A 13,664-nucleotide genomic window follows, 5' to 3' on the forward strand; every position below is an offset into this window, starting at 1 on the left:
CGACCTGGTGGAGCAGGGTCCGGCACCTGAGCCCAGATGGGATCGGGCGAGTCGGAACTTGCGTCCGAGGCCCTGAGGGGTCGGGCGAGTCGGAACCTGCGTCCGAGGCCCTAAGGGGTCGGGCGAGTCGGAACTTGCGTCCGAGGCCTTGAGGGGTCGGGCGAGTCAGAACTTGCGTCCGAGGCCCTGAGGGGTCGGGCGAGTCGGAACTTGCGTCCGAGGCCCTGAGGGGTCGGGCGAGTCGGAACTTGCGCCCGAGGCCCTGGGGGGTCGGACGAGTTGAATGAACTGAGGCCCGTACCCTGGTGATTGTGGTTAGTATGTTTTTTTGCGTTTTATTGCTCTGATTTGGGTATCCCTTTTTTATGGTACCCAACACTCCATGTTCTTGGAATTAAAATATTTTATACTCTTGGAGATGCTCTTAGAGTTAAAATAGCAACAGAGAACCTTGATATGGTAAAAGGATCTCAGTTTATCATTTGCTCTTTTGTGTTCACCATATGCTCCCTTATTTGTAAATAGCAGACATTAATTCACAGTCTAAAGTAAAATATATGCAATATACTATGTTATTATACTCTTAACGAGCTGAAAGGTCCTAATATAGTTTGAGGGTGGTGAATAACCTATCTAAAAAAAATCTACAAAGCACTAGAGCAAAAGCTTAGTACAACAAATAGCGTAATGCAATTTTACTCTAGCTCTACAAGGGTTGCAAGTTACCTATCCCTAAAAATTCTAGTTGTTGTAATCTCTAGAGCAAGCAATTGCTAAGACACTAAGAGCTCTTACGGTTGGACTCCAACACTGGAAATTCCAGCTTAGGGCAATTAGATTTTCAGCGAATTACGTCAAACTAATGGAGCACCCCTAACTGGAAATTTAGTGCAGCCGAGCAAGAAATTCTAGTTAAACTTCACAAAATACCCAAAGCAAGTGCTACCTATTCCTAAAAAGCACCAAACCAAATTTAGCACTTGAGGTAGCTTTTCATGAAGAAAATTCTTGGGCTTTCTCACACATCTCGCCATGTCACTAAGCACAATGTATATGCAAATAAGACTCACACTTAGTGGCACTAGATAACCATTGTAATTAAAGATTTTCCCTCTTTATAGTATGGATAAGGGCTTAGTGACATGGATAAGGGCTCCGATAGCATTTCCTTCGATGGCTTTATCATCTTTTCCCTCTCTTTTTTCTCAAAATTCATAGTGTCTAAGTGATTGTCCTTTTTTATTTGAGCAACCAATGGCAAAGCGAGATCTGATGTCCCCAAGCAAGGCAAGTGGTTAGGGCTTCAATATTTTGAGTAAGGTTTTTATGCTACTACCTTTTACAAAAGGAACTCGGAGGCAAATTGGTCAGTGATTGAGGCAGGGTACTTTGGATCATGAAGGTAGAAGCAAAGGGGTTGTCATTGGTGGCAATAGAGGGCAGTAATAATAGAGTCAATGTTGCACGCTTTGGACAAGATATAATAAAGAAGAAGGCGATTGACCCCACTTGGTTAGTGGTTGACCAGGGTGAAAGGACGACAACAAGCAATTGATGACGTAACTGACTAAGAGTGTGCCAGTGGTCAAGGATGACTATGGAGGCTTTTGGCAGGAAAAAAACCAAAACTGAAAACAAAAGTGTTATTTATTTTTGTTTCTGTTATTTATGGGTGTACACGTGGTCATCCTGCATATCTTATCTTATACTCTATAAAGCTAAACCCCACTAGAGAATTCTTTCAACATGCAAGTTATCCACATCAACAATCCACTAGAACTTGCAATTATAGCCAACTAGCACATATAATTATGATAGTTATCTCTTCATCCACTAACATATATTTAGTTGGCCAGCCAAATCATTCACCAAAATTAATTTAAGATAGTTTCATCTATATAACTATAAATATAAATAGTCTAATTTTTTTTTAAATTATGTGGAATCCCCGTAGCAATGCGCGGGGTATTCTCCTAGTTACAAGAATGTTTGAATCTTTAGCCAAACATTCACTTACCTTGGCAGGTAAGAAAACCACATGTAGTTGAGTGTTTGAATCTTTTATAGATTTTTTTTCCGTTTTTTGTTGTAGGATTTTCTTGCTACCTCAAGCTAGCCAATTTGGTTATCTCACCTTAGCAAGGTGCTAGCCTAGCCTGGCGAGGTAAGGCAAGATAGCTAAGAAACCAAACTGACCCAAAGCTATAAGGCCTTGTTTACTTCCACCCCAAATCTTATCTTATACTCTTATAAAGCTAAACCCCACTAGAGAATTCTCTCAACATGCAAGCTATCCACATCAACAATCCACTAGAACTTGCAATTATAGCCAACTAGCACATATAATTATGATAGTTATCTCTTCATCCACTAACATGCATTTAGTTGGCCAGCCAAATCATTCACCAAAATTAATTTAAGATAGTTTTATCCATATAACTATAAATATAAATAGTCTAATTTCTTTTTAAATTATGTAGAATCCCCGCAGCAATGCGCGAGGTATTCTCCTAGTTACAAGAATGTTTGAATCTTTAGCCAAACATTCACTTACCTTGGCAGGCAAGAAAACCACATGTAGTTGAGTGCTTGAATCTTTTATAGATTTTTTTTTGTTTTTTGTTGTAGGATTTTCTTGCTATCTCGAGCTAGCCAATTTGGTTATCTCACCTTGGCAAGGTGCTAGCCTAGCCTGGCGAGGTAAGGCAAGATAGCTAAGAAACCAAACTGACCCAAAGCTATAAGGCCTTGTTTACTTCCACTCCAAAACCCAAAAATTTTCAAGATTCTCCGCCACATCGAATCTTTAGACGCATGCATGGAGTATTAAATATAGATAAAAATAAAAACTAATTGTACAGTTTGGTCGAAATTTACGAGACGAATCTTTTAAGCCTAGTTAGTCTATGTTTGGACAATAATTACTACAAACAAATAAAAAGTGCTACAGTGTCACGAAGTTTTTTCCTTCAAAAACTAAACACGGCCTAAGATTGGCTTGAGGTGTTAGCGTCGTGCGTTACAAGAGTGTTCACTTCAGCCGCTATGAGTGTAGTAGTTGATCACACGTTCATAAGCCGCCATATATGCCTTCATCGTCGTTGTTTTTTCTTTCGCATTATTAGCTCTGGTCACTACCGCTGCGGTCGCATATCCACATTTATATTGTAATATAGTACTGTAGCACATGCTATACCAATCACAATTCGTAGTAATATGCCGATCAATTGATTACTACTACTTGAGCATTTTTAATAAACTTGACGTTATGGCCATGCATGATACCTGTCGGACCTATTTATCCCTGACAAAAATGAGTGGTTACCAGGGATCCCGCTTGCATGCGCCAACCCACGCCCACCAGGGCTCAGGCCTCTTTGTTGTCCACGCCCAGCCGCATGCATGCGCGCCCACCAGCCACCAGGGATCGAACCTGGGACCCACTGCTTTAGCCTTCACGTACTAGCCAGCTGAGCTAGTTTGCTTTCTCGTATAAAGAGCACCCATAACTATATTTATTAGGGGAAAACATGGAAAACTAACCCCTTGACAAAAATGAGTGGTTACCAGGGATCCCGCTTGCATGCGCCAACCCACGCCCACCAGGGCTCATGCCTCTTTGTTGTCCAAGCCCAGCCGCATGCATGCGCGCCCACCGGCCACCAGGGATTGAACCTGAGACCCGCTGCTTTAGGGCACTCACAATGCAAGACTCTATCACAGAGTCTTAGACAATTAACTACATATTATTTATGGTATTTTGCTGATGTGGCAGCATATTTATTGAAAAAAGAGGTAAAAAAAAAATAAGACTTCAAGTCTTATTTAGACTCCAAGTCCACATTATTCGAGGTAATAAATAACTTTAGACTCTATGATAGAGTCTGCATTGTGAGTGCCCTTAGCCTTCGCGTACTAGCCAGCTGAGCTAGTTTGCTTTCTCGTATAAAGAGCACCCATAACTATATTTATTAGGGGTAAACATGGAAAACTAACCTCTAATTAATCATTCATTGGTTACAACAATTATGTCCTAAACATAAAAAATTATGAGTATAGAGGGAGTACTAAACTAGAACTAGGTTAGAAAACAGGAAGAAAAACCAACATCCTATCCTATTGTCTTTTTGACCCATTCCCATAGAGACCCAACAGGTGCAAAACTCAAGCACACATCGTTTCAAAAAAAGAAAAAAAAAAACTCAAGCACACATCTAACCGTCCATGAAACTTGGCATCAAACCAGCGGCTCAGATGTCTATCTCTGGCGGCGCCGGATCGTAGCACCGAGGGTTTCCAGTCCACGTTCTAGAAGATTCCCGTCTACATTGGCCGACCCCGCGGCACACACCGTATATCACCGCCTCCTCTCCCCCCCTTCTAGTTCTCGCCAAAAGGAAAGCCCTGCCCGTACCTCCGTTGCGGCGCTACGAGCTCGACGGGCCTCGATCTCCACCTCTGAAGGTACGATCGGAATCTCCATTCCTTCTTACTGGATGGCTAGGTTATTTTTTTTGGATGTTTTTGCGGCGGGTTTGGAGCCGTCGACTGGGGCGGCGGGTTTGTAGTCGTCGGCTGGGATTCGCATTGCGTTTGGTTAGAGTTCATAGCTGTTCGCTTTGATGCGTGAAATTCATGGTTTCGGCGTTCTTGTCTTAGATTCACTGAAGAATTCGCTACTTCTGTGCTCTGCCTAACCAGTAGATCTCTGCCTTTTGCGATGCAGTGGCTGCTCGTGATCTAGATCTGAAGCCGTAGCGGTCGGCACAGAGTGTGAATCGAAGATGAGCGTGGTGGGGTTCGACCTCGGCAATGAGAGCTGCATCGTGGCGGTCGCGCGGCAGCGCGGCATCGACGTGGTCCTCAACGAGGAGTCCAAGCGCGAGACACCCGCCATCGTCTGCTTCGGGGACAAGCAGAGGTTCATCGGCACCGCCGGCGCCGCGTCCTCCACCATGAACCCCAAAAACTCCATCTCTCAGATCAAGCGCCTGCTCGGCCGCAAGTTCTCCGACCCCGAGCTGCAGAGCGATCTCGCCTCCTTCCCGTTCCGTGTCACGGAGGGCCCCGATGGTTTTCCCCTGGTCCACGCACGGTACCTGGGCGAGGAGCGGACCTTCACCCCCACCCAGCTGCTTGCCATGGTGCTGTCCAATTTGAAGGGCATTGCTGAGGGTAACCTGAATACCGCAGTTGTTGATTGTTGCATTGGTATCCCGGTCTACTTCACGGATCTGCAGCGCAGGGCTGTTCTTGATGCTGCTACTATTGCGGGTCTCCGGCCATTGCGATTGTTCCATGAGACGACAGCCACTGCCCTGGCATATGGTATTTATAAGACTGATCTCCCGGAGAATGACCAGTTGAACGTTGCATTTGTTGATGTCGGCCATGCAAGCATGCAGGTCAGCGTTGTCGGTTACAAGAAAGGACAGCTCAAGATGTTGTCGCATACGTATGACCGGTCTCTTGGCGGGAGGGACTTTGATGAGGCCCTGTTTAAGCACTTTGCAGCTAAATTTAAAGAGGAATATAAGATTGATGTGTACCAGAATGCGCGTGCATGCATTAGGTTGCGCGTGGCATGTGAGAAACTTAAGAAGGTGCTGAGCGCCAACCCAGAGGCCCCACTGAACATCGAGTGCTTGATGGATGAGAAGGATGTGCGGGGTTTTATCAAGAGGGAGGAGTTCGAACAGATCAGTGCCTCTGTGCTGGAACGCGTGAAAGGACCACTGGAGAAGGCCTTGGCTGAAGCTGGGTTGACTACTGAAAATGTGCACTTTGTTGAGGTTGTCGGATCTGGTTCTCGTGTTCCGGCTATAATCAAGATAATTACTGAATTTTTTGGGAAGGAGCCAAGACGGACCATGAATGCAAGTGAGTGTGTTGCGCGAGGATGCGCTCTTCAGTGTGCTATTCTCAGCCCCACTTTCAAAGTGCGAGAATTCCAGGTATTGGCTCCTCAGCTTACCTTTCTATATCTGTTTTAAGTTACTATGCATTGGATTATACCAGACTAGTACTATATCTTAAACTGCTGTCTATGCTTGCTGTGTTCTTTTTTCCTAGAACTAATGCTGATAGTTGGTGTTGGTTAACCTGAAAATCCTGCTTTTGATTACCATCAGTAAGGAGTCTGTTTTAAAGTTTGAAGAAAGCATTTGGTTTGATGTGTTGTCCTTTTTCAGATCACACAATGACACACACTTCATTGCTTGTAAATTGGTGAAATTGTCGTTTAGTGGAGTAGCTGAAATTGTCGTTTAGTGGACTTGCATATTGAAGTTTAGAAAGATGTGTGCTGCTGTCTATGCTCAGTTAATAGTAATGGATACTGCAACAGTTGCAATGCCATCTGGATACTAAAACATGGAAAGATGTGCGCCACTGGAACTGCTTATTCATGTGAAATAGATCACAGCACTGTGTCAACAATCAAACAGTCTATCACTCTTTTTCTTTTTTCTTTCAATGTTATCTTCACCTTTCTAGATATTCTTGTTGCATGCCGGCTTTTATTTTTTCCTCTGTTTCCTAGCGCTAATGTTGATAGATGCTATTGTTTAACCTGAAAATCCTGCTTATGATAACCATGTGTTCTTTTTCCTAGAACTAATGTTGATTGATGCTATTGTTTTACCCGAAAATCCTGCTTATAATATCCATCAGTACGGAGTCTGTTTTAGAGTTTGAAGATAGTATTTGGTTTGCTGCGTTGTCCTTTTTTGGCATTACAAATGCTACACACTTCATTGCTTGTGAACTGGTGAAATTGGTGTTCAGTGGAGCAGCCGATATGTATACTTGTATTTGATTTAGGTCGGCAATAATAGCCACTTAACTATTTAGTGGAATTTTTTTCCCAGGGTGTCCAACCGTTGCTTGTACCAATGGGCAATGGCCAACTAAATTTGCAATAGTATTCAATGAACCAATGGCCAACTAAATTTGCAATACTATTCAATGATGAATGTGGTCTGTTTTTTTCCTGGTTTGTGTTTTAATATCTTACAAAAAAGGACTAATTTGATCTCAGTGATCCTGTCTAGTTAAAGTGTTAATTCAAAATGTTCTTAAACTACGGATTCTTCTAAAACAGCCTTTAAGCTTTTCATGAAAAAAATGCTGAAGTAGTTATTGCTGGATAAAGTAGGTACTTAAGTATTCCATTTTCCTGTTATGGAATAGTGGTAGTAGTGTTAAAAAATGCCCTCTGCGACATTTTAGGTGTGTCCTTGTGACATTCTCACTAACTTATTTTTTTCATTAATTCTTTATTATAGTTTGTGTTGTTTTCCTTTAGTGGTGTATTTTGTGGAATCCTGTCACATGTTGAACAGGAGCAGTCTGATCCACATCACATACAAGTACATGGTTGTGTGTTGTTATGTATTTCTGTACTTAAGATCTTAATTAAAACTGTATAAAATGAAAGGTTACTATATAACATGTGCTTTTATGTCTTGCATCCTGCGAATGACGCTGGATTGGTATTTTGCAGGTTAATGATGGGTTTCCTTTCTCAATTGCATTGTCATGGAATGGAGACTCCCAGAATATACCCCAACAAACCCTTGTATTCCCAAAGGGGAATGCAATTCCTAGCACCAAAGCTCTTACCTTCTTTAAATCCAGTACTTTTGAAGTTGATGTTTTGTATGTCGACCCAGATGACTCACAAATTTCACAAAAAATAAGCACTTACACAGTAAGCAACCCTTTTCACAATGGTTATGTTATTCAATAGTAGTTCTGCTGGTGCTATATGTTTGAGTATTACAGCCCTTGCATGTATTACTATCGCTGATTTGATATGATGTGCTAAACTTTGCAGATTGGCCCTTTCCAAACCTCCAAAGGAGAGAAGGCCAAACTGAAAGTGAAAGTGCGTCTCAACATCCATGGGACTGTTACAGTTGATTCGGCAATGGTAAATTAAATTAATATGTGTTTGTGCAGCCTCCTTTGGGATAGCTGTCAGTGTTTCTAACACTTTGTTATATGCTACTTTTGCATGCAGATGCTGGAGGAGGAGGATGTGGAAGTTCCAGTCTCATCTGCAAATGAAGCTCCAAAGGATACTATGAAGATGGACACAGATGATGCACCAAGTGATGCTGCTGCTGGATCTGATGTGAATATGCAGGAGCCTAAAAGTGCTGAGACCACTGAGGCTGCTCCTGCTGCTGAAAATGGAGCACAAGATACTGAGCAAAAATCTGTTCCGATGGAAACTGATGCAAAGGTATGATATGTTCTTGACAAATTGTTGGATTATATGATAATGAGGATGATATTATAATGAATTAGTCCTTTTTTTATTTTATTGTCATTGGTGAGCTGCCAGACAACAGTGCTTTCTGTTTATTCAGAGTTTTTTCTTGTATCTTGAGATGTCATCACAAAAAGTAATTTATAGGCTAGTGTTCTTGTTCTGTCCATGTGTGTTAGAATTATAATAATTGATTGTCCACGTAAGTTATATGACTTGTATTCTGTTTATAAATGCCTGGTTGTATGTTTATGAACTAATAATAATTTGTTGGTTTACTTTATTGTATTTAGGTTGAGCTGTCGAAAAAGAAAGTTAAGAAAACTACTGTTCCAGTCCATGAGTTGGTCTATGGGGCCTTGGCTGCAATTGACCTGCAGAAGGCTGTAGAGAAAGAGTATGAGATGGCTCTTCAAGACAGAGTAATGGAAGAAACAAAGGAGAAGAAGAATGCTGTCGAAGCTTATGTGTATGACATGCGTAACAAGGTATATTGAGTTACATATACTATACCAATGTTGTCTTGTTAAGTTGTGAGCCTGATTTTGTTTTCTTCTATTTAGCTATATGACAAGTACAGTGATTTTGTCACACCTGAGGACAAGGAAGGTTTGATTGCTAAGCTTCAGGAGGTTGAAGACTGGCTCTATGAAGATGGTGAGGATGAGACCAAGGGAGTTTATATTGCTAAACTAGAAGAACTTAAGAAGGTATGCCTTCTTTAGCATAATTGCACACTATTCTACATTTGATCATTGGTATAATGTTTTTCGATATTTAAGGTTTCAGCAGTGGCGGATCTAGGATTTTAAGCCAATTAACAGTCATTGCAAAATTTATGAAGAGGGCTAATGTATTTTGGCAAAAGCTGTGGGGCCAGGTGGCGCCACAGCTTATGCCCATATTTGCCACTGGGTTTTAGATAAATGATGATCTTTTCCTTTCTGATTGCAGGTTGGTGATCCTATCGAGGCGCGCTTCAAAGAATGGGAGATTAGAAGTTCTGCTGTTAGTCAACTGGTATACTGCATCAATAGCTTCAGAGAAGCTGCACTGTCTAATGACCAGAAGTTTGAACACATAGACGTGTCAGAAAAGCAAAAGGTATATCTCTTACTAGTAACTATAGATAAATATAAGAGATAGGCCCTGTTTGGTTCCCCTTGAGTCACTTTAGTAGCTAAAGTTCCAAACACATTGACTAAAAGGAGCTAAAATAGTTTAGTTCCATTAGTCACCCAAGACTAGCTAAAATAATTTTAGCTAGCTAAAATTTAGCAAGGGGAACCAAACAGACCCATAGTGTAGTTGGGCTTTCTTCCTTCCCCTATTCCCATGATAGATTACCTTAACTGCAATGTGATTCATGAGAAATACTTTGACATTGGATTGCATTTCTGATATAGCTGTTCTCAACATGCAAGTCTGGCTGTTCTGGTGGTATTGTGGCAGAAGGATTAAGGAATAGGAGATGGTTTTTTCTGTTACTAAAACTCATTCTGTTTTACAGGTCATTAATGAGTGTTCGGAAGCAGAGACTTGGCTAATAGAGAAAAAGCAGCAGCAGGATGCTCTGCCAAAGCATGCTAATCCGGTCCTTCTTGCCGCTGACCTTAAGAAGAAAGCTGAAACACTTGACAGGTTAGTATATGACCTATATGCCCGTCTCCCTTTCTGAGGCTACCTTATTACTGAGAGAATCCCTAAACCTTGATCAACAGGTTCTGCAAGCCGATTATGACGAAACCGAAGCCAGCTCCTAAGCCACAGACTCCGCCTCCGGTAGAAACCCAGGCTCCTGAGCCTCAGACGCCAGAGCAGCAGCAATCAAATGGCGAAAGCGCAGCCAGCGAGGGAGCTGCAGAGGAGCCTCCAGCCGAGCAGATGGACACAGACAAACCTGAGGGAGCCACAGATCCCTCGGCCTAGCTTTGCCGTTGATCAAACATTTGTGTGATTGACCCTGTTCACCTGCTGTTATAGTCGGTAGGGTTGTGAACTAAGCGAGATGGTTGTTCGGTCACATTTGAGGATGTGTGTTGGGACGTTTTATGTTATTCTGTTTCTTGTTTCTTGACAAAGGAGGTGGTTGGATGGTTAAGGATTAAGAGCAGTGGGGTACACATTCTCAGGTTTTTCCCCCATGCGCTCGATGTAATCTTTATTGATGATGGTCCGTAAGACCGTGGGTAAATGTCGAATCCGAATTTTTCGTGTTTTTTTTTGTAAAGGTTTTTTTTTTTTGCTGGAAAAACATCAGGGTCTGCACATTTAGTTAAGATTATTATTCATCAAGTCTCTGCACCAACTGTTCCAACTAAGGTCTTCTCTGCCACACCTTATCCAGTAGTTTCTGGGAGCTCTTTAAAATCAGTTGCGCATCAACATTTACCAGTGCAGCTGCTCAAGAAGCCAGAAAGAAAAACTCATCAGTGAAGCAGAGCTGTACAAAATAGTTAACATTAACATTATTAGTAGCGCTTTGAACACTTCCAGCTGTACCAATGTGGCGACTGGGAATTGTAGCTGGTGAAATGCAGGGCCTCTCTGGAGCTGGTGAAAGCTTCCGTGGCTACAACTACGGGCCGTTTCTGTTTTTTTTTTCAAACACTTATTTCTAAAACAGCTTTATGGTTAGAGCTGTTTTTTTTTCTCCTCTCATAAAGACATGAGTTGGAATAAAACTGAAAAAAAGTAACTTATTATACCTCTCTCTCATCTATGAAAGAAGTAATTGATGAAGCTATTTTATCAAATACTTTTTCTAAAATAGCTTACCTTTATATAGAAAATTGTTAATGAAGCTATTTTCTAAAAAAAACAGTACTAGTGAAGTTAAGCTGTGGCAAACAAGGTCGATAAGCTGAAACTCGAACCGGCCGATAAGCTGGAACTCGAACTGGTGAAATGTAGGTCCGCTGGCTACTCTTTGCAGTTGATTTTGAGTAGAAGACGTTGCTACAATAGCAATAGTATTTGAAGCTGTAGCAGGAGGCAATTTTATCAATAGTTCTGGCGTCTTGGATATAGCGAGCGAGATCATCTTGAGTTTTTTAATTTTTTGCCACCCTTAAGTGTGCCAACGTTGTGTGTGTCAATGACATGTGGGCCAGGAATGACAAATATATAAGAACCCACCCATAACAATGGCATGTGGTGGCAAATAATTAAAAGTCTCGTTTTTTGTCATTAAAAAAATTGGTAACTCCAAGTGTTCTAGCAGTTGCGCTTGTGCCAAATGTTTTTGCTCATTTTTAATTAGTCGTTAATTAAAACTTTAGTATGGAAGTAAGCAAACAAGGCACCAGTGGTCTAGTGGTAGAATAGTACCCTGCCACGGTACAGACCCGGGTTCGATTCCCGGCTGGTGCATGGATTTTTTGTTCTCCGGCCTTGTCAGTCGTCATTGACACCTTTTTGATTTTTTTTTCACGTCTTGATCTTCCATTCCACCCATTAACCCATATTCATTTGCTACTTCTACTATCGGTATAGTGACGACGAAGTGGTAAAAGCAATAGCCACGCCAATATCACGTCCCTTCTATATCTAGCAAGCAAACCTCCGCAACCCATGCACACAAGTGTTGTGAGCCCATGGCCATGGCAAGCACACTCCCACGGGGAAGAACCACCGGCACAAACACACATCATGCCATTGCCATGCACGCCTATCTATCTAAACCATGCTAAACCTTTCTAATTAATGTACATGCACGCTCAGCCATGGCCATGGGCGCCCTCTGGAGCTTGGCCCTCTCCTACCCGGAGTTCCTCGTGGCCGCGCTGTGCTTCGTCTCCCTCTCCGGCCTGCGCCTCGCGGTGCGCGCGCGGCGGCAGCGCGTGCCCGTGAACTGGCCCGTGGTGGGCATGCTCCCGTTCGTGCTCGCCAACCTCGGCCGCCTCCTGGACGCCACCACCGACGCGCTCCGCGAGTCCGGGTGCACGTTGCTGTTCCGCGGGCCGTGGCTCGCCCGCGCCGACTTCCTGCTGACGTGCGACCCGGCGGCCGTCCAGCACTGCCTGGCGTCCAACCACGGCGGCTACGACAAGGGCCGGGACTTCGCCGAGATGTTCGACGTCGTCGGCGACGGGCTGCTGGTCGCCGACGCCGCGTCGTGGGCGCGCCAGCGGCACGTCGCCGCCACCGTCTTCGGCACCCCGGCGTTCCGGTCCTCCGTCCTGCGCACCATGGCGCGGCAGACCGTGCGCCTGCTCGTGCCGTTCCTGGACCGCGCCGCCGCCGGGGATGGTGGTGGTGGTGGTGGTGGTGGTGGTGGCGTCGTTGAACTCGAGGACGTGTTCATGCGGTACTCGCTCGACGTGTCCTACGCCTCCGCGTTCGACGCCGACCTCGACGCGCTGTCCGTCGCCGCCGCCGACGCGCCGGTGCCGGCGTTCGGCCAGGCAACAAGGGTGGCCAGCGAGTCTGCGCTCTTCAGGCACATCGTGCCGGCCTGGTGGTGGAGGCTGCTGAGGTGGCTCAATGTCGGCCCCGAGAGGAGGCTGGCCGACGCCAAGGCGGCCCTCGACGAGTTCGTCTACCGGGAGATCGCCGAACGCAAGTCACGGCTCGCCGCCGGAAGCCAAGCGGGAGAAGGCAGCAACCTCCTGGCACTGTACATGGCGTGGCCGAGGGACCCCGGCATGAGCGAGCGGCAGAGGGACCAGTTCCTCCGGGACTCCGCCGTCGGATACATGTTCGCGGCCAAGGACCTCATCGTCGCCGCGCTCACCTGGTTCTTCTACATGCTCTGCACGCACCGCCACGTCGAGGCCAAGATCCTCGACGAGCTCAGGTCCCTGCAACACACCGCCACGGTCGCGGCCACCGGCGGCGGCGGCGAGCACGCCGTGTTCGACTCTGACGCGCTCCAGCACGCGTCCTACCTCCACGCGGCGGTCCTGGAGACGCTGCGGCTGTTCCCGCCGGCGCCGTTCGAGGAGAAAGAGGCAGTTCGCGACGACGTGCTGCCAGACGGCACCGCGGTGCCCAAGGGCACCAGGGTCATCTTCTGCATCTACGCCATGGGCAGGATGGAGGGGATATGGGGCGGCGACTGCCACGAGTTCCGACCGGAGCGGTGGCTGTCCGATGTTGGAAGAGTCCGGCACGAGCCTAGCCACAAGTTCGCCGTGTTCAACTGCGGCCCCAGGAGCTGCCTTGGCAAGAACCTGGGGCTCAGCAACATCAAGATTGCCGCCGCGGCGATCTTATACAACTTTCAGGTGGAGCTCGTCGACGGCAATGTCGTTGAGCCACAGAACTCGGTGGTGCTTCACACCAAGAACGGGATGAGGGTTAGGATCAAGAGGAGGCACGCAGCATGATGCATCGTGCTACTTTTCATCAGTTTAACTCCAGAAAATGGCGGGGAAAGGAACAAAAG

General features: G+C 45.1%; 2 protein-coding genes and 1 non-coding gene across 3 annotated transcripts; all 3 read left to right on the forward strand.

Annotated features, from left to right (window-relative positions):
• LOC8064200 (heat shock 70 kDa protein 15) lies at positions 4,311 to 10,499 on the forward strand. Its single transcript, XM_002439340.2, has 10 exons — positions 4,311 to 4,464; positions 4,727 to 5,954; positions 7,505 to 7,711; positions 7,838 to 7,933; positions 8,024 to 8,248; positions 8,569 to 8,763; positions 8,839 to 8,985; positions 9,230 to 9,379; positions 9,786 to 9,916; positions 9,997 to 10,499. The coding sequence occupies exons 2-10, from the start codon at positions 4,785 to 4,787 to the stop codon at positions 10,202 to 10,204; spliced, it is 2,529 nt and encodes an 842-aa protein (XP_002439385.1). The 5' UTR covers positions 4,311 to 4,464; positions 4,727 to 4,784; the 3' UTR covers positions 10,205 to 10,499.
• TRNAG-GCC lies at positions 11,577 to 11,647 on the forward strand. Its single transcript has one exon. It is a non-coding gene; the product is annotated as a tRNA-Gly (tRNA).
• On the forward strand, positions 11,874 to 13,658 carry LOC8080967 (noroxomaritidine synthase). The gene has a single exon (XM_002439341.2). The coding sequence runs from the start codon at positions 12,001 to 12,003 to the stop codon at positions 13,603 to 13,605; it is 1,605 nt and encodes a 534-aa protein (XP_002439386.1). The 5' UTR covers positions 11,874 to 12,000; the 3' UTR covers positions 13,606 to 13,658.

This window comes from Sorghum bicolor, chromosome 9, assembly GCF_000003195.3.
Source record: "Sorghum bicolor cultivar BTx623 chromosome 9, Sorghum_bicolor_NCBIv3, whole genome shotgun sequence".
Lineage (NCBI taxonomy): Eukaryota > Viridiplantae > Streptophyta > Magnoliopsida > Poales > Poaceae > Sorghum > Sorghum bicolor.